Source organism: Fulvia fulva, chromosome 11 (assembly GCF_020509005.1).
Source record: "Fulvia fulva chromosome 11, complete sequence".
Taxonomy (NCBI): Eukaryota; Fungi; Ascomycota; class Dothideomycetes; order Mycosphaerellales; family Mycosphaerellaceae; genus Fulvia; species Fulvia fulva.
The window spans coordinates 2,345,457-2,370,505 of record NC_063022.1 but is presented as its reverse complement, the minus strand read 5'-3'; the positions used below and the strand labels follow the sequence as shown (position 1 = coordinate 2,370,505).

The following is a 25,049-nucleotide window of genomic DNA, read 5'->3' as shown; positions in this document are numbered from 1 at the left end:
TCCCGTGAGTATCGATCGTACCTGAGCTCCACACTCAACAAGCTTTCGACCCTAGCGATGGCATTCTTGCGGACCTTCGCTGCCCTTGCCATCTTGGCAGCAAGTGCCAACGCCCTCCTCATCACCAACGAAACCTCCTCCCGGTTGACACTCTCCAACAATGACTTGACAGTCTCCCTCAACAAATCCACCTCCCACATCGACACCCTCACCCTCTCCGGCCAAAACCTCCTCGGCACTCAGTCTGGATCCACAGGCATAGGCCCTTACCTCGACTGCTACTGCACTCCCTCTGGCGCCTATACTCCCGGCCGCATCGCACCACAGTATACTCTCCTCTCCGGCACCGATGCCACAAACACTTCCTGGGGCGCGATCGTCTTAACAGAGACCTACCCCTCAACCAATCAGACCCTCTCCCAATACTGGTTCCTCCGCGATGGCGAGACGGGTCTGCATACCTTCAGTCGTTTGACATATCATAACGCCTCTCAACCGTTGTTGCGAAACCTCCAGGAGTTCCGAACGCTATTCCGCCCCAACACTAGGCTCTGGACTCATCTGAGCACAAACGAGCGCCAGTACGCTCCCTTACCATACCACAACCCGGCCGCCTCCGATCCGGGCAACGCTATAACAGTCCAAGACGCAACATGGTACCTCCCCAACGCCTCCGACCCCTACGTTCTCGCCGAATCGGATTACTTCACCAAGTACACCTTCTCCGACACATGGCGCGACCATAAAGTCCACGGTCTCTTCTCTGACGGATCCACTTCCGCTGATGGGAGTACGTTCGGCGCCTGGTTCGTCATGAACACCATCGATACGTACAATGGAGGACCAACGCATTCGGACCTGACGGTGGATGGGATTGTGTATAATTACATTGTGAGCAATCACCATGGCAATCAGGTTCCGAATATTACGGATGGATTTGAGAGGACTTATGGGCCGGGTTATTATCACTTCAACAAGGGTGCTGCGGATGCGAGTTTGGAGGAGTTGAGGCAGGATGCGGAGCGGTATGCGGATCCTGAGTGGAACGCGGAGTTCTATGATTCGATAGCGAAAGTTGTGCCGGGGTATGTACCGAGTGCTGGGAGAGGAGCGTGGAGTGGGAAGGTCGTGTTGCCGAAAGGTGCGATGAGGCCGGTGGCGATTCTGACAGAGAGTGGGAGGAATTGGCAGGATAATGTTTTCGAGCCGGATACGTATCAGTACTGGGCTGATGTTGATGCTGGGACTGGGGAAGTTGAGATTGGAAGGGTGAAGGCTGGGACGTATCGGCTCACGGTATATGCTGATGGGGCGTTTGGACAGTTTGAAGTCGATGATGTCGTTGTGGAAGCTGGCAAGACTACCACGACAGATGTGGCATGGACTGAAGAGTCTTGGGGAGTTGAGCTGTGGCGAATTGGCACGCCAGACAAGAGCAGTGGTGAGTACAGGCACGGCTACCAGCCAGACCCAGATCACCCGCTTCATCCCGAGGAGTATCGCATCTACTGGGCAGTGTACGACTTTGTGGACGACTTCCCTGAAGGCGTGACCTTCGAGGTCGGAAAGGACAACGTGACTGAGGATCTCAACTACGTCCACTGGAGCGTCTTCGGCGGCTATGCGAACTCAATCCGAACAGAGCCATACTATGGTGACGGCAATGTCAACAACTGGACCGTACTCTTTGACGTGTCCGACACCCAGATCAGGAACCACTCGCAGGCCACATTGACAGTGCAACTGGCGGGCGCAAAGACCGCTGCTGGCAACACCGATGTCTTCAACGTTACCCAGCCTTACTCGAATCTGCCATTCGTGGTCAATGTGAATGGGGACGATCTAGAGCCGTGGACCATCCCGTAAGTCATGCCACACCTTTGGAATGGAGACCAAGTACTGACCAATACAGGTACAACCAAAGCAGTTCCTGTGCAGTGCGATCCGCTGTAATATGCTACAACATTGCACACAAGTTTGTGTTCGATGCCAGCGTCCTGAAAGGTGGCCAGAATGAGCTGATCTTGAGCTTGCCTTTCAACGCGACGGACTATGAGTCGGCACTGTTGCCAGAGTCGGTGTATGTGCAGTACGATGCATTGCGGCTGGAGATCCGTTAGTGTTGGTGTCTCATAGCCTGCGAAATGGAGCGTTCCGATTACGCGCAGGTTGCGTGAAACAACCACGTTCTGTTACTGACGGTCGCATACTGCGCAACCGGCATCTGGCGCCTGAACAATGTGCGAAGCGAAGAGATTAGCTTTCACTCCAGTCAATCGTTGTTGCACATGCTCTCGATGGCATTTGACTCAGTTCCTGAATCGAATCGCTGAGCAAATGGGATCTTGATGAATTCGTGGTGGCCAAACGCTTCGAGCTGACCCGAACAAGAATGATCTTTCGAAACGGTGGGCATGCTACACCGATGCATGAACATAGCACCACGCGCGAGGCATAAGGCGCATTGTTGAGTCTGCTGCGACCGCGACCAGTCGATTGTTGAGAAATGTAGCAAGCAAGACGTGAAACAACAAAGTCGCGATCGCATGCGTCAACAGCCCTCCGGAAGTGTTTCTTCAAATGCGCCGTGCACCGCCGTCATCCTCACAACTAGCCGTCGCGTTGAAAGTCCAGAACACAGGTCAAATTCCGTGTGATGCCTTCTGGACTATCCGGTCCTCTTCATGCTTGCGTTGCGACGTAGACTTGAGCCCAGCCATTCTTGCGCTGCACCAGAGCGCTGAAGCTGTCCGAGGAGAGTCTCGCCAAAGCAGTTGGGTACTCTGTAGTGTACTTCTTGCATGCTTCCAGTGTCTGCGCCCTGTTCAGAGCTCTGGGGAAGTGTGCGCCCACTGTGTTGAAAGTTCTCATGGGCAGACTCCATGCAGTGCTGCCCGGATCACAGTGGCGCGTGTTGAAGGCGAATTTGTCGTGAGACGTCTTCAACGAGCGCCGCAATCACGCCTGTGTAATGATCGCTGCAAGTGCCGGCCGCGGACGAGCAGTGGTCTTGGACAGTTGGTACTATCCATGTCAGCAGAAACACACGGCTGGTGAGGCGTTGTTGTTTTCGACCAGGCGACGCCAAGAAAAGGTTGTGATCACACTTCACCGACCTGGCGCGTCAGCCAGCAGACTGGCGTGACTGGTAGATGGCATACTGCAATACAGCACAGATTCAGGAACGATCGCAGATGCATGAGATCCAATTGACGAATCTCATCATATGATGTGCACGAATGTGTGCACAAGACCAAGCCGTGGTGAAGGAAGTCATGTGGTGGGAAAGAGTTGAAGACATGCAAGTCAGCTGGTCACACCACTTCGATGAGACGGGGCGATGCCATGAGAACTCGCCAAGGGAAGACGGGCTCGACGGGGAAGGCGATGCAGCGGGAAGTTCGAGAACGAAGAAGTGGGCGACGGGAACGTGTCGAAAGGATGCCAAGAAGAAGGAGAACATCAACAAGACAGCACGAGAGCAGCACGAGAGCAGCACGAGAGCAGCACGAGAGCAGCACGAGAGCAGCACGAGAGCAGCAGTTGCATCTCGACCTCGAGCTGTCAGGCAGGCACGGCCCATGCCGCGCTATGATTGGTCGACGTCGACTTTTTGTTGTGATCCCGAGCGTGACAGCCAAAAACGGGGACTACTTAAGCAACCGGAACGCTCGCTCTCGCGGGGTGCCATCGTTCCTCTCTTCAACTCTCGACGCCATATCCACCACACAACACACGAACATTGTTACGTGCCGCACATCAATCGAAAGCCCCATTCTCCCACTACAACCTCCATCAATCACAATCAACAACATGCCTCCAAAGAAGACTTCCACCGTCGCAAAGACAGCGACCAAGAAGGACGCTGCCCACCCAAGCTATGCGGGTACGTTTTCACCATCCTATCCCCAACGCCACGTTTGTCGCGGCAGGTTGGGATAGCTTTCATCGCAATCGCTGTATGCTGACGCGTATGTCCTACAGACATGATCAAGGAGGCTGTCATCAGCGTGAGTTGACCACCCCCGGCGCAAACAATCTAGTCGTTCTCGTGACCGCCAGATTGCGACGTGTGATCGAATTGGTCGCATTGCGAGCGCTACACAGCTCTGATCGATTCCAAACGCTGGCTAACGCGTCTTCATACACAGCTCAAGGAGCGTAACGGCTCATCGTAAGTCAGAAACAACACCTCACCGTCGCCGGCGCGACTGTTTCTCGAAGCGCTTGGCTCGGCATGGACTCGACCTTTTTGCTAACACAGCTTGTCTTCCACAGTCGCCAGGCCGTCAAGAAGTACGTGCTGGCCAACAACAGCCTCGGCAGCACCTCCGATGCCCAGTTCACCAGCCAATTCAACAAGGCACTCTTGAGAGGGTCTGACAACGGCATTTTCTCGCGCCCGAAGGGTACGTCAATCCGATCGATCACTTTCACGCGTGCTTGCTTCTTCGTTTCGACAATCGATGTGCCTAGCATCTCCGTGGCATCAACATGACTGATGCAACTCGATCCTACCTCATCGTCATCGTCGCTCGATCAACCTGCTGACCTCGTCGTCCCCAACAGGTGCCTCCGGCCCGATCAAGCTCGCAGCACCTAAGAGCGCCGATAGCAAGCCAACCGCAAAGGCTACTACCAAGAAGGCTCCCGCCGAGAAGAAGACCGCCACCAAGACTGCTGCCGCAAAGAAGCCTGCCGCAAAGAAGACTGCCACCAAGGCCGCCGCAACCAAGAAGGCGCCCGCCAAGAAGACTACTACAAAGGCCACAACAACCAAGAAGACTGCAACTAAGGCCAAGGCTAACACTGGCAAGGCACGAAAGACACCTGCTGCCGTATGTTCATCGTCGTCCAAGGTATCAACTCGAACTAACGTCGTCGCAGGCACCCGCCGTTGAGACGAAGGCACCTGTTGTTCTTGGCAAGACCAAGTCTGGCCGTGTAACTAAGTCGACAGCACCACAAGCAGAAAAGAAGGCCGCCAAGCCACGAAAGTCTGCCGCCACCAAGAAGGCAACACCAAAGAAGACCAAGACGCCAACCAAGGCATAAATGGTCTTCATTGACTAACTTGTCTGCTTTGTTGTTCATTACCGACATGACTATACCAAAACGCCGGTGATGTATGTTGAGCCTCGACGACGACTTCCACCTGGCACAGCAAAACGGGTGGGCGTTGCAAGGGCGTCGAGAGCTGAAGGAGTGTATGGATGTGTGTGATACCAAACGCGACGGCGTTTCCTCGATCAATGGCTGATGGCTCTTCTGTTTGGGTGGGACCTGTTAATGGGATCCGTTTCTCGTACTGATCATGGGGATGACATGGCGTTGACGGCTGATTATGATGGGGGATGTCACTATGGAGCGCGAGTACATAGTTTTGACACGAAATTTCGAGATGTTCCAAACCAAGCATTTGTCTGACGTGTTCCACCGTGATGAGCCATGATATGCAGATGTCGCAAAGCTCGAGGTGAAGCACGTAGTATCGATTTCTAGGTGCATGCTCATCGCGTCGCAAATGCGTGAATGCATCGCGTACAATATTTGCTACCATATGGCACTATTCGACGCGTCCTGTGTTGTCTATGTTATCGGGAGCTGAAGTTGGACGGAAGTTACCGGAAGCTTGGCGCCCGGCCCGAGGTGGGTATGATTGGTCATTGAACGAGCGAGCGTACGAACGAGGAACGTAGCAGCGTGGCAGCGTTTCCTGCACAGCACGTAGGAGACACCCGACAGCACACCTTTCCCACTGCAGCCCTTCGCTGGGTACATTGGGACGACGTTCACATTCCTTTGACTGTATTTACATGAGTGTGTAAAGCCAGGCCACCATTGACGACTCCCACTGGACGGCGGAGCTCGCAGCCGTTGCGCAGAGGCCGGCAGGAGACATCGGGAGAGAGGCTGGCGTTGGCATAGTTCTACTGGGCAACAACGACGAGCTGGCTTCCACAATCGGTGCGAGACCCCGCGACGGGGACAACAATGACCGAGAGAGTGTCGTCGACCATAGCGCTGCGCTGAGGAAGAGCACCGAGCTCCATGCCGGCCGCATCTTCATGGTCCACCAGGCCAGAGACATGCCCGCCGCCTTGGCCAGCAACACAGCCAGCAGTACTACCGATGCACCCCATACCACATCGCATACGAACAGACGCATATCGAGCGAGCAGACCAGGAGATCTGCAGAGTACACCACAGCTACACCCGCGACAGAGACACCACCTGGCGGATGGCCGAGCACACCCGGCGCAAACGGTGCGCTGAACGGAAGCATACGGGAGGGCATTGGCGGTAAGGATGGCAGTATACTCAGCGTACCCAATGGAACGAATGGCAGCGAAAGAGCGCCCAGTGCGAAGAGCATGGCTCTCAGTATGCGATCACGCCGGAGTGCCGGGAACCTCACCGCCGAAAGTGAGCGAGGTGACAGAAGGTCGGGTGAAGCCGTGAAGGAGAACACCACAAGACCTGGCGTGGCCGAAGAAGGCTACTTTGCCTCACTTGCTAATGGCAAGCCTGTCGCACCGACTAAGAGTCCGCTCAAGAAGCCGGTCACGATACCCAACGGCGATGTGCCTTCCATGCCGAGGAGTGTAAGCCATAGCGCGGTGCCGATGACTCCCAAGTCAGCGCTGCCTCCTCTGGAAGAGGCCTCTCCGCAGACTGGCGCAAGGACAGATCTGTTGAAGCCACCGAGCGCCAAGCCACACCGCGCGTCGTCACCACCGGCATTCGATCCCAGTGCACCAAGACCGGAGCGCTTGTCGCAACGGCATACGCTCGAAGTACCAAGGGTTGATACCTCGAGGAACTCCAAGGACAGTGCAGAGCTGATTGGAAACAGCCTGGACGGCCAGATATCATCTACTACCGGACGCTTCTCACCGAACACACCTACACGAAGACGAGCCTCTTTGAATCTGACCAGGAGACATACTCGGTCGGTCCACTCTGATCTACAGCTGGACGAGGCCGCCCACGACGAGGATGCCCAAAGATGGGCAGAGCACATCAGAGCGAAGCGAGCCTCCAAGAGGCAGCGCACAGAAACGGACGATGACCGGGTTGTTGTCGGCACCAAAGTCGACGAGAACCACGTGAACTTTGCCACGGCCTACAATATGCTCACTGGCATTCGATTTACTGTGTCTAGGACGAACGCAAAAATGGACCGGGAGCTCTCTGAAGCAGACTTTGTTGCCAAGCACAAGTTCAGCTTCGATATCAACGGCAATGAACTGACACCTGGCTCGAAGTATGACTTCAAGTTCAAGGACTACGCACCTTGGGTGTTTCGACACTTGCGATCCAACTTTAAGATTGACCCAGCCGACTATCTCATGTCGCTGACTTCCAAGTACATTCTCTCGGAACTAGGATCGCCGGGTAAGAGTGGCTCATTCTTCTACTTCTCGAGGGATTACAAGTACATCATCAAAACGATACATCACGGAGAGCACAAATTCCTGAGGAAGATCTTGAGAGATTACTACCAGCATGTCAAGGACAATCCAGATACGCTGTTGTCGCAGTTTTATGGACTGCATCGTGTCAAGATACCTTTCGGAAGGAAGATCCACTTTGTTGTGATGAACAACTTGTTTCCGCCGCATCGAGATATCCACCGGACTTTTGACCTCAAAGGCAGCACGATTGGACGGGACTTCCACGAAGCAGACTTGGAGAAGAACCCGCGAGCGACCCTGAAAGATCTCAATTGGCTGAGACGTGGCCTACATCTCGAGTTTGGACCGACCAAGAAGGATGCTTTCGTCCAGCAGATGCAGCGGGATGTAGCTTTACTGCAGAAGCTGAAGATTATGGATTACTCGCTTCTCGTAGGCATTCACGATCTTGAACGCGGGAACGAGGAGAACCTGCGTGACAAGACATTACAAGTCTTCCAGCCGGGTGGTGATAAGCAGGAAGAACAAACTGCTGGCCCACATCAGCTTGCCAGGACACCCAGTAAGATGGAGAATGCGAAGCGAGCAAAGGAATTGCGAGAGATGGTCAAGAAGGAGCGGCCGATACCGATGGAGCAGACTCTTGACAAGCTGCCGGAAGAATCGCACAAGAGCTCGTTCTACTTTTATGCTGATGACGGAGGGTTCCGCGCAACACATGAGGATGATAGGCCGGGGGAGGAGATCTACTACCTGGGCATCATTGATTGTCTGACGAGGGTAAGGAAATTACTTCATGTGGTTTCGACTCATACTAACATCATCACAGTACAACTACGTCAAGAAAGCCGAGCATTTCTGGAAGGGAATGGGCGGCCACGAGTCTCAAATTTCACCCATACCTCCCGACCGATACGGCGATCGATTCGTGAGATTCATCTCTGGCATCACCATGTCTCGGGAACGTGCGCATCAAGAGAAGGAGCAGGAGAAGGAGCGTGTTACATCACAAGTGGAGGTCAACGCAGGGGTGCTTGCACCAGCGGGCATAGCGAACACTCTCGACGATCCTGCACTTGGTGGCATCAACATGTACAAAGCGGATGCGAGTAATCCACCAGGCACTGCCGAAGTCATGAGGAAGGCAGAACATCAAGCGGAGAAGAGTAGGAGGCGTGGCTCCCACGAGGAAGACGTTCCCGAGCGGACGATTGGAGCGGTTAGAAGCCCTCTTGATCCTCCGGGTGAACAAGCCACGCTTCCTGTGATCGGGGAAGCAGCAGAGAGCGCTAGCAACAATTCACGACACGCCACACCCTCGGCCAGCCACGAGGACGTCTACAACAAGAATCAAGTCATCTTGGGCAATGCGAACATGCCCTCCGAAGCCCTAGGTGATATACCACCACCCACTCCACCAAAAATGGATGGCAGCGTCGACCGCCGTAGTTTGGAAGAGCGACAAAGCTGGGGCGGAAGGCCGCCTCCTACACCACCGAAGGACGAACGACATAGTAGGACATTCGGAAAGGATCTTCCACTGCCGCCTGCAACGAAAACGCTGAGCCATAGTCCGAACAGGCTTGGCGAGCTGGATTTTGAATTCTCGAGCCAGACCATTGGCTCTCGCTAGTAGCGCACGCAGACAGTCAAGGTCGAGAGGGAGCAGCCGCGGAAGGACAGCCACGACAACGAACAAGACGATGATCGATAAGGGGATTTCATTTGTATGATTTTGGATTAGCGACGGGCATCTTGCATGCTGCGCTTTTGGCGTCTTTGGGATGGGCACAAGGGGGGCAGGGGTGCATTACGAAGCCTCTGAGAGAGCTCGTTTCCTTGTGTTGGTTCGTTATCATCATTGCTAGCGAGCGCGCTGTACCATGAGCCTTGTGTTGGTTGTTTCGATATGTGATGGGGATGGACTGTAGGGCATGGAGAAGGACGGGGGGCCTGTGGTATGTACAGGTAGATAGAGACGTTGCGACGTCGAGGGTCGGATAGGACTCGAATTGAAGGCACATTGAGTGCAAGCCCTCTCTCATCCCAGGGACAAGGGTTGTTGATCACGTCGACCGCTGAACGCTCGCATAACTCGCATAGAACTGCACCGAGACCGAGACCGGCAGATGTCTTTCCCTACGAGACGCTGACGAGAGCCAAGTGGACACAAGCAATGAAACTGTGCGACGGCTTTCGACGGCTACCGGTCCATCCACGGCTTCGTGTCGATCGTATGCTGAAAAAGCTGGCGGTTGCCAAGCTGTATTACGATTCCGCTGCGGATTGAGGCCGCACTCTCCTTATGAAGCGTTCTGGATTCGTGGTTGGTGGTCTGTTGCATATAATATCGACGACCGTGCTGGACTTCGCGTGTCACAACGATGGGTAAGGGAGAGACTTGACCAGTTCGATGAGGCCTCTGGGACACTAGAGAATGGCGTTTCGACTGGCGTTGGTAAGGAGTGATGTGACGCGACCGTTATGGGGCGTGGAACTCCGCATAAGGTAGGTGTTGACGAATGGTGTGTGCGTGGTATATAGGCCATCCTGGTGGGAGTTCAATATGAATTCTGCACACTTTCTTGGATCGTTTGAGATGAAGACTACTGGAGTTGTGACATTGCTCGCCGCAGCAGCGCGTGCTCATGCAGCATACGCACCAAAGGTTGAGGTCGAGACGAGATCACTAGACGAGATCTATGCTGCAGCTCAGCAAGAAGAGGGTCCGCTGCAGGTGTTTTGGGGTGGTGATGGTAAGACAATCGACAATTCCAATCTACACACAACAAGACTGATCCATCGCTCCAGCTGGCCCACAAGGCGATGAAGTCCGCACAGCGTGGGCTCAGCGGTTCCCGAATGTCAAACTCAACCTGACAGTCGACCTGAGCAAGTATCACGACAACCGCATCGATCGAGGACATCTTGAGGGTCTCCAGGTTGCCGACATTGCGAACTTGCAGACTCTCCAGGACTTCCGAAGATGGAAGGCCGAGGGAAAGTTGTTGAGTTACAAGCCTGCGACATTTGAGGATCTGCTCGAGGGCGAGAAGGATGCGGACGGAGCTTACCTACCCACCGGGATCAGTGAGTCAAGTAATTAAAGTAACGAGGTCGATGGAGACTGACGATCAATGCAGGCACTTTCGGCAACATAGTCTACGACACGACAAAGCTGAACGCCAGCTCAATCCCAACCTCCTTCGCCTCCTTCCCAGAACCCCAATGGCGCGGCAAACTCATCCTTACCTACCCCAACGACGACGACGCAGTCGACTACCTCTTCTCCCTCATCGTCTCCCGCTACGGCTACCAATGGCTCTACGACCTCGCCAAAAACGACGTCCAATGGGTCCGCGGAACAGGAACCCCAGGCCTCCAACTCACCGACCTCCACAATTCCTCCTCGACTCGCGCCATCTCGTTCACGACATACGGATCGGCCTCATTCCTCGCGACAAAGTCTCCAGAGGCGCCGGAGCAGTACATGTCCTGGGCGCAGACGGGTGCGATCTTGAAGGGGACGAGCAGGCCGGAGAGTGCGAAGTTGTTCTTGGGCTGGTTGGTTAGTGAGGAGCGGCAGGGTCAGGGCAGCGAGACGGGGGCGACAACGTTGAGTAATCTGAACGTGGCTAATGGTGTGGATGTCTATGGGAGCAATGCTACGCAGATCTCGGGTTTCAGGGTCTTCGAGCAGGATCGAAGTGGCGTGGAGTGGTCGAAGAATCTGTTTGAGGAGGTGCTGGGTACGCCGCAGGGAAAGGGACCACTAGAGGTGTATCCTAATCCTGCTTCTTGAGGACCTTGTGCTTGGATGCGGTGGTGGAGAGGGCAGTTGAGGAGCGTGTGATCAACCACCCCTCAGGCACAAACATTTGACGTGCGGCTTCGAGTGAGTGCAAGCACAATCACACAAGCTCACTTCACTCGATCCCCGCCATAACAACCTCACCCAGGCCGCCCCTCTACCTCTTCTGATCGCTACTACAGTCTTCTTCTTAACAGAACTTCATCATTTGACAGCAACCAACACCACCCGTTACAAACACCACCCACTACCAACACCGCCACCATGGGCAATGCCACAGAGAGAGACCTCCAACTCCTCACCATTGTCTGGCAGTGCTTCAAGAGCCCTGTAGAAGTAGACACGACCACCACCATCTCCCCAATACCACGACTTGCCATGCTAACGATCCTCCAGATTGACTTCGAGAAACTCGCAGAGCTCGGCGGATACAAGACCAAAGCCTCCGCCAACACTGCATACTGGGGCTTGAAGAAGAAGCTGCTCAATGGTGGCACCACCACCACCACCTCACCCACCAAGAAAACCCCAAAGAAGCGCTCCGCCACCGACGACAGCGCAGACACCCCAGCTCCCATGAAGCGAGGCCGCAAATCTAAGGCCGAGATCGCCGCCATGACCGTGGAAACCAACGACGACGAGGAGAGCGAGAAGGAAGTCAAAGTGAAGAAAGAGGAGAGACGCGACAGCATGGAGGGTCTGCTTTCTGGTGCGAAGCAGTACCTCGCTGGTGGCGAAGATGACGATGAGGTTTGAGAGGCATGCGTGAGAGTGGAAGATTGGGACCCACAGGCTCTACATCAGTCTGTGCCAGTCTACCTAATCTTCGCCGATTGACCTTCATGGGCGAAGAGATTTGCAGGTGGGGTGTTATGAAGCAGACATGAAGCTGCTGCTATGGTGCTTCGAGGGCTAAAGTAAAGGCTATGGTACTGAGAGTCCATCGCGACCAACTAGCCTCCCAAATTTTGCTTTCATTCACGCCCACATCATCCCATGTTCAGTATCTCCCCGAGGGCTGAGGAATCCGCAAGCATGCATCCGGCTCACGGCTACCGACATACATACCCCATGCCATGGCTTCGGACCACGTCGGAGAATTTGTGGAACAAGGCTTCCGGGGAAGTGAAATAAATGCTGTGTAACGTCTCGCAGCTTTGCGCACGTGCTGACGCCTCTTTTCAACTTCTGTTATCGCAATGCCTGCTCAACGATCGGAGGGCTGTCGTTCCTTGCCCTCAACGGGACGAAGGGCGTGAGGCATGTGATGAGGGTGGCTTGCAGTCTTTCTCTATCCTGGTCTAGGAGGGAATTGGCGTGGCTGGGGGGGATTGCGATGCCTGCTCAACGGCAGCAGGTAAATCTGAGCAAGGAGGAGGAGCCTGTGATGGATCGGCACGACGTTTGTTGTGGAGATGATTGGGTTGGATTTGGTCCTGGTCCGGGAGTCTGGCTTGTAGCGTGACCAGTATGCCGGCGTAACGACTGCAGAAAATTGCAAAAGATGAAACATTGAACATGCGAAGGCTCAAATACACGCCTGTGGTTCCGACCAGTGAGCTGCTATCATAGCGCCGCGGAGGATAGTCCCGAGTTCCCGATTGTGCCTGTGAGGGAACATGGGTCTACTATTCCTTGCATGTAAGTGCAGCAGTGCCGTCTTGAGAAGTGTGATGCATTATCGGGACCAAGCCATTCACGCAAAGCTTTTTACTCTGTGGCCAATGGAGGCGATAGGGCCAGATTTCGTAGCATCCACAGCTCGACACTTGTCGATCTTCCTTCGTTGTTTGCACCTCTTTGTCAGGTCCAGATGCTTGAGATGGACATGCTGCGCCGATTCGGTATGGCAGAGCCAACCCTTCCGATAGGACTGTTGATCGTCGCCAGGGCATGGAGCATTGGGACGTCGGTCGTCCTGTCGAAGGCATTGTGCCAAGTATCGTAAATGTTCCGGGTCTCCCTGGGTCCTTCACACTGGTGGGTAGTGTCGCTCAAGCAGCATGCCCAGAAGGCCTGCACGTATCAAGCCTTGCATAGGTCTTTTCAAGGTAGTTCTGACCCCGGTCGTTAGTGCTTATGGCTGGTGGCACGAATGGCAGCATGATAGCAATGCCGTAGCACTGAGTACTAAGGTGCCATGCAGTTGTTGTTCGGGGAGGATAATGCCATTGTAGATAGCAGGTCGAAGCAGTCGAAATTGGATTTGGCCCTGCGTTGATGATCAGCTTCATGGACCTTGCCCAGATTTGTGAGCCCAGAGCAGCAGAGGACGGGAGGGCTGACACTGGGCTGCAGGTACAGAGATTGGCCGAGCGAAAGTATCTCATAGAGGGAGTTGTCCGGGTCTCCGAATGTAAGATCGATTGTAACGTGCACGGAGTGCTTGAAGAGCCATAGACAGAGCAAGGACTGTTGGAGCGACATGGGTGCTCTACTGCTTTTACATCGTAAGCAGTCGCTGCGCTGTTATACTGCTATTGCAACGATCAAGTTACACGCGACCCGTCGAATAGGGGTCCACATTTCTTGTCAAGGGCCCTTGGAGGTAGGAGGCGGACGGTCAGGAGAGTTGTCAATGACGAAGCACATTCTTCGGCCGACAGCTCGAGAAGATCGTCTATGAGACGGTCGCCAGCTCTCTCCATCCCTGTCGCCCGCCGCTGCAAGCAGCATTCTTGCCATGAGCACCGAAAGTAGTCTGATATCTGAGATCGACCGGTCTTCAGACAGCCATCAAGTTCAATGCCAATGCGCAGTGTCTCCATTCCCCTCGTCGAAAGTGGACAGCGGCAGAAGTGCTGCCTGAAGCCGTAAAACAATTTCCAGTAGCTTCCAAGAAGAGCTAAAGCACCGAATGCGGCCGCTTTACGATAGTATCGTTCAGAATCTGTTGAGAAGCATGGTCCCGTGGAAGCTCTGTGCTGCGGCTTGTGGGTGAACTGCTGTGAGTAAGCCTGGCTTGGGCTTGCGATCCGCTAATGCGAGTGCTCTAGGCGTCAGAATGCGTGATACTGTGCCGGCTGATTACAATGTGCCACGTACAGAAGTGTGCAGCTACTGCATGCGTGCGAACGTAAAGTTGCGCTGTAGACTCAACACAGGGTTACTTCGATGCGCTCGGCCTGTGTGATCTCCCGCGGCAATGTGCTCTCGCCGATAAGGGGTCCGTTCTCGCCAGGGATGCACGAAGCTGTGGCATGTGATTGTCTATGGCTTTTGAAATTCGGCCTCTCTCAGTATGTTGCAGCTTTCCGTGGGTATTGCTTGGACGATGAAGAAGCACATTGCCCAACAGATGCTCCGATGTCTGCCTTTGCCTCGAGGCGAGTCTGCGACGAAGAGCTGTTGTGTTGTTACATCTTTCGCTAAGGACCGGAAAGTCCTCCGACCTGACTGCATGTTCGTACATATATACGAGATCGTAGTACAAAGATTCTTGGGAAGCGAGGTGCCCAAGCGCAATCTGGGGTGCACGCATGCCTGCCATGCTGCTGTTAGCGATCTTGCATATTTTGTGGGTTTGATACCAAAGCCTTGGTAGGTATCTTGATGCGCTCGGATCAGAACCAGATGCGTTGCAATGCAGCTGCCGAAAGTAGTCTCGCTCCCGGCAGTATCCAAAGATCGCATCACCGCATGCTCACCAGCGAGATTAGGTTGTCGCACGTTAATCGAGTGGGTTGCAAGGCCCTGTAAGAGATCGATTGCGATAATACTAGGGAAATGGTTCGAGGAGAAGTCCCGGCTTTGCATGCTGAAAAGTCCGAGCGTGCATGGCGCTATATCTTAGAGGTATCGGCGTGCCTGTATAGGCTCATATTCGCATTCCTGTGCGGCAGCCTCCCGAAGAAGTGATATTGCTGTTCATGATGCTTCCGGATGCTTCCGACATGGAGGCGCAAAATTCACTGTCTACGACCGCAAGGTGCAAAGCGTCCTAAATTACCGGACGGTTAGAACCCGGAAGCCAATGGCTGCTAACGTGGTTTTGACGAGCGTATGAGAAGTGCAGGGCCCCGACGAGAACGAGAATTCTGCTGCCGCTGGTCTGTACGTGTTGCAGCTCCTTATGCAGACACTGTCCGCGTTCGTCCTTATCGTGGAGCGTGCGCTGGTCCTATCGTAGATCGTTGCCGCAGCCGCTCCAATATTCAGGCTGCGTATGACCGCCAAGGAATGCTCGCTCTGGCGTTTTGTCATCGGGTTACGGCTGATGCCAAACAGGGTATTTGTTCTGCCAGATCCAGCCAGACTTATGACAGTGAAAGAATGTCCATCTCAGGTAGTGGTCCATTTCGAGGCCAGCACAGGGGCGGTCGGAAGTTCAGCAGGTCCCGCGTGGTCAGAGTGTCTTCTAAAGATGGGAGAAAGTCTGTACTGAAACAAATGCACGTCGCCACTCGTCAATCTGATGTGACAATATTCTAACTGCTAGGAGGAAAGCGAGATCGAGACGCGATCTCGGCAGGCAGGTGCGTGGTGTAGGTGAATGAATTTTAATTGGTCCACGGCTCATTCGCGGCACAGCCCAAGCGGACACCACCCTGGGAGCTTCATGCCGCTCACGCCGCTACCACTCCTTTGCAGTGGTACGATGGACAGATGGCACAGCTTCGACAACGTGCTAGGCTCGCTCGATGGTGCACAGCGAGTCGAAGACAACGATCTCTGTACAACAACAAAGTCATCTGCACATAAGAGTAATACCAGCAGCGTGGCTCAGCAGGGTTTCGTGGAGCGAGATGGCCGGTCTTCGGTTTCCGGTCGTCACAAGTCTGCGATATAGGCTGGCCGGGTAAAGAGTTTCCGGACGAAGCGCCGAACAACAATGTTCACTCACTCGACTCCAATCTCGACTGCTCAGCGTGTCTCTGGGCAACAAACCATGTCTGCTCAAAGAAATCTGATGTCTCTCCTTCAAGCGAAAGGTCGGAGCCGTCACCGACGCTACACAGAAACAGGTGCTGGCCCAGTTTATGCAAGATAAGATCCGCTGGCCCAAAACATGCCAGATCTTGAGGTGCCATGCGGCTGGTATGGTGCTGCCATCACATTTGACGACGTCGCACTCGCATAGCTTCAATCTTGCGTCCGTCGAACGTCACAGCCCCGCAGCAATCTTGAAGAGCGATGCTCCCGCCTGCCTCAAACAGCAAGGTTGAATCGGAGGGAGATATCTGAGGCTCTGAGCACGGCATTTAGCTCCTCTTAGTGTACCGAACGGATCAGAGATCTCGAGTCAATCTGTGCCACTATGTCCGTGGAGCCAATTAAAGCGCATCAGACCAGCAAGTTCCTCGCTGAGCTCGCTGTGCTCGCCTGGAGGCAGACCAAATCGCTCGGCTACGCCTGTACGAGCTTGCGGGCACAAGAAGCGGAGCAGACGGGCATGGGAATTAGCCTTGCAGCTACTGCGGCAGGCCTGTTGAATACTAGCGACGGAGGCGTTGCAGGATCCCTCCTCGAAGCTCTGCGAGAAGCCGGCCGCCTTTTTCTCCTTCATGCTGCTCACCGCGCTTCCCTTGTTTCTTCATCCTGTTCCAATTGATTCTATCGACAACTCAGCTTGGTCATTCAAAATCATCGTTTGTTATTAGACAAACTGAAGGCCTAGCATCCTTTCCGTCAGGACCCTAACTTTGGACGAGACTTGCCACTTCGCTCCCCGCACGCCAGACCACGATACCTTGGCCACGGGTCTCACACCACTGAAGCCAACAAGCATTCTCTACCGTGTTCTTGTAAGTCCGATATGTCTTTTCGTCTTCAAAAAAACAAACATTGTCGACAATAGTCGGGATCCTGTTATCGCCTTGGAACAACTCATGGTTCGATCGCTGATACTGATAACTCCATAGCTGGAACCTCAAAAAGTCGTCGATCCCCCTTCGCAGCGGCCATGCCTCCTATCCGCACGATGCCGACGGTCAAGCCCGTTCGCACCGAACGGACGCACGAGGAGAATCAAGAGAGGTACGGTCGACAGTGAATCAGATCTTGTGTAACACACTGATCAATGTGTCCAGGGCATACATTGCAGCGTCCCGACGAAGCGATCGTAGCCTGGAAGCTCGTGTCGAATCAGCGCGGCGAGCATCAGAGATACACAAGAAGCGTACTGGGCGTTCGCTTCGTGTTCGAGAGGAAGATGTGATGAACGAGGAGATGTATGAGGAAGAAGATGATGATCTTCCAATGCAGTTCAGACGGATCAATGCTTTGAATCCAGGCTTTGCATTCAACACCAACTTGAACGATCGTGTGAATAGTTACCTCGCTGGCCAGATCGGAGTCAGGAACTACCTACATCAGGCCATATACCAGGCAAACCAGAACAATCAATATGCCCAACAATTTGGATTCAACCCGATGATGCAGCAAGGCTTCAACGGCACAATGTCACCTCTGGCCATGAGTGGTCCATTCAACGGGATGCAGACGCCGTTCCAGCAGCAAGTATCGATGCAGAATATGCGACCCGCTTCACATGGACGTTCGTCATCCATAGCAACCCCCTCAGAGTTCACACACTACCAACAGCCTCAGGCCCAGAAGTCGACCACGCCAGCAGCTAACGACAGCCGCCGTGTGTCGAGTCAGTCAGCTGGCGCATCATCGCCCTCTGCCTCGCACACCAGGAGTACGCTGGGTAGCCAGCCTCCGACGCCCAACGAGATCACTCAGAAGTCGACGTCGCCGAAGCAGGCACCTATCTCACCCCACAACGCAGCACATCTTCCACAAGGCTTACGGCCGTCGGCAGCATCACCTGCACCAGGCTCAACACCTTACGAGCAGTTGATGTACCCTCTCACTACTAAGCTTCCGCTTGAGACTCAGCAGCTCATGGACGTTCCTCAGTTCGCCGGCTACTCGTCGCATATGGCACCTGGTATGGCAGGATCGTACAGCTACAATCCAAATGGCAAGAAGAGAGACTCGACTGGCAACTCGCCGACTGCATCACACGGTCTGAACCAGACCCTGACACAATTCCCGATGGGCAGCCAGGGAGCAATGACAAGTTCGATGAAGTCAGAGCCGTTATCTGCGATGAGCGCACCGGCCAACCTCGACTTCTTCGGCAGCGACATGTATGGCGACATGAGCCACTTCAGTGACTCCAACTACGCCTTTGATCTTGGCTTCGGGAGCGGCGCCAACACTGCGCAGAACAGCGGTCATGTTACACCAGCCACCGAGCAACCCTGGAACGAATCGGACTTCTTCAATTACGCCGCTGCTTCGGACTAATTTGGTCTCACACGATTCGATATGTTGACATTCTTGTACTATATTCGCCATTTGCAAGAAGATTTGTGTATGGACCCACCAAGGCGTCCAGCAATATGTTATGAGGGGATATTGTGGAGCTCTGGAGCTTGATCTGGTCCTCCGATACAGATTTGAGCGTGAAAGTTCAGACTATGATTTTGGAGTACTGGATGAGCTATGAAACCTTTGAGATACCACATGGACACATGACGGCGTTTAACGGATGCTTTTCGGGGAGGAGGAATATGGAGTGGGCGGGTGCTACGCAGCATGTGTCCGCAGTATTACGGAGACTAAGGAGTAACTTAGGACCCGGTGCCATGGTGTAATCCGGCATTGAGCCGCCGAGTATGGGAATGTGGATGGCTGCATGTGTGTATGATCAAGCTGCGTAGTCAGGCTTTGGTCGCAGACAATGGCGCAACAATGACGAGCGCTGGGGCGGTCGACTTCGACCGCCTTTTTTGATGGAGGCACGGATGACACGAGTACCTAGACATAGTGTTATTGCTAATACTCTACTCTCACCACTCCACATCACTTCCTTGTCGCACCCAAATATCTCTCCATTGGCCCAACCTCCAAAATGTTGCCCGCGTGACAGTGCACTTGTGGCTCGAAAGCTCCTTCGCTTTCATGGCAATGATGCTACCGAGCTGATGCCATCTCAGCGGTCGACAGAGCATTCCGGCCTCGCACGCCAGACTCAAAAAGCAAACGTCTGATCGAGCGAAAGCTTTCCCTTGAAAGAGTTGTCCACAAGCTAATCTCCAAGCCTGTCAATGCGCGAACCATGAGTCCTTCTCATTCAAATAATGGGCGAATATTGCTGTCGTGAGCTAGCTCACAAACCTCCTCACGTGCACGTAGTGGGAAACGTTTCCACCCGATGAAGCCACGACCATGACGGAAACAGATACGTCCAGTCTGAGAGCAGTGGCCCAGTTGCGTAGTAACCTATCCAAAAGCAGCCAGCGAGCACGCGCCGCAACAGCCGCCTGCGCGCCTAATAGGTAGCGCATAGAGCAGCATTCGGTACAGCAATGGCAACCATTCACTTCAGAGCCATGGCGCTGCGAGCACCGGCTAGTCCGCATGAGGAAGGTAAGTGATGTTGGTGAATGCTCATTCGCGGCGATGCTGCAACATTGATGCGACTGGATAGGCTGGGAGAATGTACAAAATGAAGATTTCAGAGCGCAAACATATCGCCGGCGATGTCCACTATGCTGCTAGCACGTCATGAAGTGGGCTAGCTGAGCTGTATACGCTGCGCTGCGCAAGAGATGAGGTGAGGTCAAATCTAGCTTTTCCGCTCTTAGTGGCAACTCCCGCCAGCCATTCTTATTTGGAACCTCAGAGCTTGCACTGTCCCTCAAACATCTTGCCGGGCCCGATGCGCTGGTAGATCCGTGCGATGGCCCGCATGAAATTTCTGGTTAAACGACTGCGCTGCTCCCTAATCCGAACTCCCTCGGTCTTGGATGGCTGCGATGTTTTTCTTGGTGGGAGAACCAGGTCCACCTAATTCGCTGAGTGGCTGAATCACCACAAACTATCTCCTCGCGCTTTGACTGTCACAGTCTCCTCTCTAATTTTGTAAACTCGTCTTACCCATGATTACGCCACAGCACCACACTAGTGGTCCTGCGCCCATACATATTCACTGCCAAACCCATGACTGAGCAGCAGCAACTGTCGGAGATGGCCGTGGAATAATATTGTGAGTAAGGACCTCGACTTCCGGATGTGTGCGGATGCGGACCAAGAGCTCAAAGGCACAAGCTTCATGTAGCCAACCTATCGTCGCAGAATGAAGCAGAACTCGTCAGCAGGCTCGAAGGTGATCGAAGACGCTCGAAATATATTGCTCGAGAAGTCAGGCGAGCCGCGGAACGTTGAGTTGGTCTTACGAGCATTTGCCGCGAGCCAGGGGCTCTGATTTCTTGATCCCCCGACGACTATAGGCTCTTCGCGTCCACCAACTTCAGCGATACACTGAGTTGCGAAACCGGATCCAGCAGCCCAAGTCAGGGGCTATCGAAAGTGTAGATGCCATCCCTTCTCGACTCCCGCGTGACCATTTATAGGGGTTACGCAGATGCATTTCGAGGCACATGATCTTTCCAGTGGTAGAATGCTCCGGTTCTTCGACATCAGCCTTTGGTCCAGTTTCTCCTGGGCCAATCTCTCTATCCTCGTTGTCCCGAATGCAATCAGTCGTCCTTATCATCGTCCCGATATACGTTCACCCCGAACATCTTCTTCACCATCCATGAATGTCCAGTCACAGAGATTGGTCCTCCCCTCCACAACGGCAAGACTTGATTCCTATCCTTCCTCCTCTTCTCGATCCTCTCAAACAGTCTTCCTTCCTGGAAGCCCACTATATCCTCGCCCTTGACCAGACCAGTCTTCACATCAGCAGCCAGCGACCATACTCCCATCCCATCCACAGCACCGAAGGGTCCTTTCTTTTCCCTGGCCATACCCATAACCTCACTCATCGTATACTCTTTCTTCTCGTCCACCTCTACTCCATGCAACGGTGTTTCCTTCCATGACACGCTCGGAACGTGTATGTTGAGCGAGAAGAGCCCAGTATTCTTCAGAAACAAATGCCTTCCCACTGCTATTCCCAACGCGACCGGAAAGTCCAGACCTAGAGCGAGGTTGCCTCGAAGTGAGTCCTGTAGCCGGATTGTCTGTGTGTCGTCCTGATTACGGTTTGAGTAAAATGCCAGCAGGCGGTGGAACGGGGCAGTCATGATGGGCACGCGAGCGAGCAGCAAGTACTTGTATAGTGTGCACAGCTGCGGTAGACTTGGTTACAGGATGCAAGCGGAAGCAGGAGACCTTACCTACCTTGCGTTGTGGTGATGTCGTACAACAGCTTCAATGATCTCATGAGCTCTGGCCAAGCAGTAGTTGCTCGGCTGGAATCCTGGGTGAGGTGTCTCATTCGCTGGGAAGATATGTACGCTAATGGAAGCCTGTTTGTCGATGTGCCTTGGCAACCACGCCGAGAGGGAAGTTGGCGTACGACGTGACTTCCTGGAATAATTGCCGACGACACAGTGATTGCTGCGACTATACACAGTATTGCGAAACCCCACGATCAGTATGGAAGACATGGTTGCTCGTTACTCGGGATGTGACTCTACCACAACCAGCTGACAGCTCTCATTCTTCATTCGCTGTACCCAGGTCTTCCAGAGCAGCGGCAAGAAACAATTCAAGAGGCGCCTTGCCCATGATATGAAAACACATGGCAGCCATAGGCGTGCAGGTAAGGAAATGCAATGTCCTCGGTACCACTGACGACCCGCATACAGCAGACTCTCATTCCAATTTCGTCTTGGACCAAAGATGGGATCAAGCAACGGTGCAGCGACATACACGAGTCGCGCATCACTGCCTCGAGTCGTGATCGGAAGGATCGCGAGTCTACAATACAGTCGAGCGGTTCAAGAGCGAGCTTCCAAAAATACTCTCTCTATTGTAGTACTTCAGCTCGTATACAGGTGCTCTGTCGGCATCTGATGATTCCCCTCCTCAAAGATCCCGACACTGCAGTGGTCAGTGTGGTGCATCGATGGATGGACTTGCGTGCGGCTCTGGCACGACCTCTGTCGACCGGCCCTTCGTTTTCCGTTGTACTTTCCGCCGTTCGAAGACGACGCTACGCTGTTGATCAGTCAAGAGCCTGGGTTTGTAGCACGATGATTCGTCCGGCTGTGATATGTCAAGTCAACCTCGCTGGATCAAGGCGTCGGCTTGCCGACACATTGATCACTGTGGACGACAGGAGGAAATTTGGGCTCACACCATCAATCTGTGTTCATTCTACTGTTGTGTAGGGATCTGTGGCGTTGTCGATGACGGTCCGACTTATCGTCGGTGAGACCAGGGTACGTCCGTACATTTTGACATTGCTGATATTTGAAAGTGCATGTTTTACCGCAACGACCAAGCCATTGACCATAACAGCGGGGCTACACGCCATAATCCATAGCGCAACATATTTCGATACCACTTTGGCTTCGGATCTGAAGTTGGGATATGGCCAAGTCGTAACATGGACGCGTTGTCGTCGTCCCAGTGGTTGTTTCCGCACGCTACCTCAACCCTAAGGGAGCCGGCTTGAGATTGATATATGGCTTGTTACCTTCACATCTGCGAAGCGAGTTCGGTCGAAAAATGTGCTGCGAGGCGGCAGAGCCAAGCCTCGTAGAGTCCGACGAAGGCTCTTTGTTTAATCTATCTACTGCCGTATCGACTATAGTATCTACCGCCGTATCGACTACTCGGGCGTAATCTGTTTCTTAACCTAGCATAGTGCAGATCCGCCTCTTTGTTTCCGGGGGAGACCCTCTAGACCCCCCTTTACCCTCGCCGGGCGGGCTACGCGAGGTATATAGGCTGCGCGAGGTGTTTCTACCGCTCCGCTAGGCTTAGCGACCCCCGCTCGAGTGTTCGTAGGCTTATACGTCGCTACGGTGCTGCGCGGTGTGTCTTTATCTACGGGGTAGTATAGCCTCGCAAGCTCGGCGAGCCCCACCCCTATGGATTTAGCTAATCGCAGCTACTCGCCAGACAGCTAGCGTGATTGGAGCTCGCTAACGCTCGTCTAATCAACGCTGCGCTGTCCGGCTCCTGGCTGCTTCTTATAGACCGCCTTCGGCGGAATGAGATTCGTTCAAATACACGACCAAGTCAGACCAAGGGTGTGTGATTCGCTGGGGACTGGAGAACGCTAGTGCATGGCTGTCTGTCGATGTCGCTTGGCAAGAGACGATTTGAGCACTTCACCTCTACGGTGCAAGCGAACGTACATAATCTCAGGAGCTATAATGAGCACATGTGCACACAACACTATGGCCACGAGCTGCAATCAGACAAACCATACTAAGACGCACTCACCACTGTTCCGCTTGGGCCCGGGAGGCAGCGAGGACTGGGGAAGAAGGGAACGTCGGAGAAGAAGGGGAAGTCGGGGAAGAAAAGGAAGTCAGAGAAGACGGGGAAGAAGCCAGACCCTGCCTGTACTTTGTGCGGTACTTACGGCTAGCAGAACGACTTCTTCAATGCCTGCTGTGTAACTGCTTGTCGCCTATCCTGGAGGAAGCGCACCGGAGCAACCGCACATGCCTCCAACGTCGCTAGGCCACTCGTCCGGAGAGATTATCGCTCTCGCATAAGCGTGGTTCTGCACCTTCAAACGAACCGCAGCCCTTGGGACGGAGGCATCCAGCTAAGGACCAGCTGCTGGAATTCGACCACTGTGAGCAACGCCTACAGATGCGTAAGCGCAGCATTCAGGTTGGCATTGCAGCTTCTCTGGTGCCGATGCTCTAGATCCTGGATCCTCTTAGCAGCATCCTTTCACTTGCCGATCCGGGGGACCCGCCAAATGCATGTGAAAAATCTTGGATCGGCTCGCCTTGGACTACGGCTACGAGTATCAAGAGGTTAGAAGGCAGATGCTGAAGCCATGATATTTTTCAAATCTTGTGGGATGAAGACGGATCATTCACAGTTGATCATAAGCGTCGAATACCTTGAAGATGCCTTGAGACCCGCGATGTCTCCTCTAGAAGATGGCTTCATCTCTCGATCTTGGAAGTGGAGGTGATGCGTTGCCAGTAGCCCTGGTCGAGCATCTTATAGTCGTTACTACAATGACTCCCATGCAATGGCGCTGAGCGACGACGTCTTCATGCACGATATGAGCCGGACTTGGATTTCTTCAACTAGGTTTCCCTGTCAAGAGCTGTGCCCGACACATATCGAACAAAGGAACGGTCACCATCGCGTTACTAACAGGCCCATATACGACATCCTCTGCCAAGTATCGATGCTGTTCAGCTTACTGCCATGGTTGCACTTATTCCGCAAGCGTTCTCTGAGAACACCATCCCTGCCGCCCTTCGTCAGAGCTTCGGTCTTGGCGTTGTTGCTAGCACGTATAACCGGGGCTCCGAAGTGAATGGCTACGTACCTCCCGATACAATCCTGCATTCTGCATAAAGGCGACCCTGTTCTGCCCGACCTTTAGGTGAACAGGATACAGCCTTAGGAGAAAGGCAGCACAATCACTTCGAAGCCTTTACTCCGCGAGGTAATTAGGAGAACCTTCAAGTACGAATTACGGTCTCGTAATTCTGCAAAGGCGGAGAAGATTCATCTCAGAGTCAAGGCTACCGCCATAACTGAGACGGCTCGACCGAGGAATGAGCTTCTTAGCCTCCAATAATAGATAAACGATCGAACGTGACGCCGAGGAAAGTGCTGGATTGCGTGGCTCAAGAGCGACCAGCTCGACTACCAGAGCAAAGTCGGCAGAAAGTGTACACTTTCACTAGCTCAATTCAATGGAACTCTCGCTGCTTAAACGGCCTGAAGACCAACTCCACGATTGTGACAGCGATGACCACGATACCGGTCCGCCGAGGAGATGCTGAGCTTGGCGAAGGAGTAGGATGCGTCCGGGCAGCCAGACATCGGATAGGTCGGAATCGCGCACACCTCAGGCCACGCCC

The 25,049-nt window shown here is 53.8% G+C and overlaps 7 protein-coding genes across 7 annotated transcripts; 6 read left to right on the top strand and 1 right to left on the bottom strand.

Moving 5' to 3' along the window:
- Positions 1-57: 57 nt before the first annotated feature.
- Positions 58-2,120, top strand: CLAFUR5_13087 (putative rhamnogalacturonate lyase C; the record flags this gene model as incomplete). The annotated part of the gene is made up of 2 exons (XM_047912235.1): positions 58-1,862; positions 1,913-2,120. The coding sequence occupies 2 exons, from the start codon at positions 58-60 to the stop codon at positions 2,118-2,120; spliced, it is 2,013 nt and encodes a 670-aa protein (XP_047768323.1).
- Positions 2,121-3,813: 1,693 nt separating this feature from the next.
- Positions 3,814-5,055, top strand: CLAFUR5_13086 (Histone H1; the record flags this gene model as incomplete). Its single annotated transcript, XM_047912234.1, has 6 exons — positions 3,814-3,886; positions 3,985-4,010; positions 4,152-4,174; positions 4,279-4,409; positions 4,570-4,838; positions 4,888-5,055. The coding sequence occupies 6 exons, from the start codon at positions 3,814-3,816 to the stop codon at positions 5,053-5,055; spliced, it is 690 nt and encodes a 229-aa protein (XP_047768162.1).
- A 1,013-nt stretch (positions 5,056-6,068) lies between these two features.
- On the top strand, positions 6,069-9,051 carry CLAFUR5_13085 (Phosphatidylinositol 4-phosphate 5-kinase its3; the record flags this gene model as incomplete). The annotated part of the gene is made up of 2 exons (XM_047912233.1): positions 6,069-8,198; positions 8,248-9,051. The coding sequence occupies 2 exons, from the start codon at positions 6,069-6,071 to the stop codon at positions 9,049-9,051; spliced, it is 2,934 nt and encodes a 977-aa protein (XP_047768164.1).
- A 933-nt stretch (positions 9,052-9,984) lies between these two features.
- CLAFUR5_13084 (uncharacterized protein) lies at positions 9,985-11,220 on the top strand (the record flags this gene model as incomplete). Its single annotated transcript, XM_047912232.1, has 3 exons — positions 9,985-10,174; positions 10,230-10,508; positions 10,562-11,220. 3 exons carry the CDS (start codon positions 9,985-9,987, stop codon positions 11,218-11,220), a joined length of 1,128 nt encoding a protein of 375 aa, XP_047768163.1.
- Positions 11,221-11,493: 273 nt separating this feature from the next.
- On the top strand, positions 11,494-11,985 carry CLAFUR5_13083 (uncharacterized protein; the record flags this gene model as incomplete). The annotated part of the gene is made up of 2 exons (XM_047912231.1): positions 11,494-11,565; positions 11,626-11,985. The coding sequence occupies 2 exons, from the start codon at positions 11,494-11,496 to the stop codon at positions 11,983-11,985; spliced, it is 432 nt and encodes a 143-aa protein (XP_047768324.1).
- Positions 11,986-17,131: 5,146 nt separating this feature from the next.
- On the top strand, positions 17,132-18,486 carry CLAFUR5_13082 (uncharacterized protein; the record flags this gene model as incomplete). Its single annotated transcript, XM_047912230.1, has 2 exons — positions 17,132-17,205; positions 17,259-18,486. 2 exons carry the CDS (start codon positions 17,132-17,134, stop codon positions 18,484-18,486), a joined length of 1,302 nt encoding a protein of 433 aa, XP_047768165.1.
- A 2,237-nt stretch (positions 18,487-20,723) lies between these two features.
- Positions 20,724-21,275, bottom strand: CLAFUR5_13081 (uncharacterized protein; the record flags this gene model as incomplete). The annotated part of the gene is made up of 1 exon (XM_047912229.1): positions 20,724-21,275. One exon carries the CDS (start codon positions 21,273-21,275, stop codon positions 20,724-20,726), a length of 552 nt encoding a protein of 183 aa, XP_047768325.1.
- Positions 21,276-25,049: the final 3,774 nt, after the last annotated feature.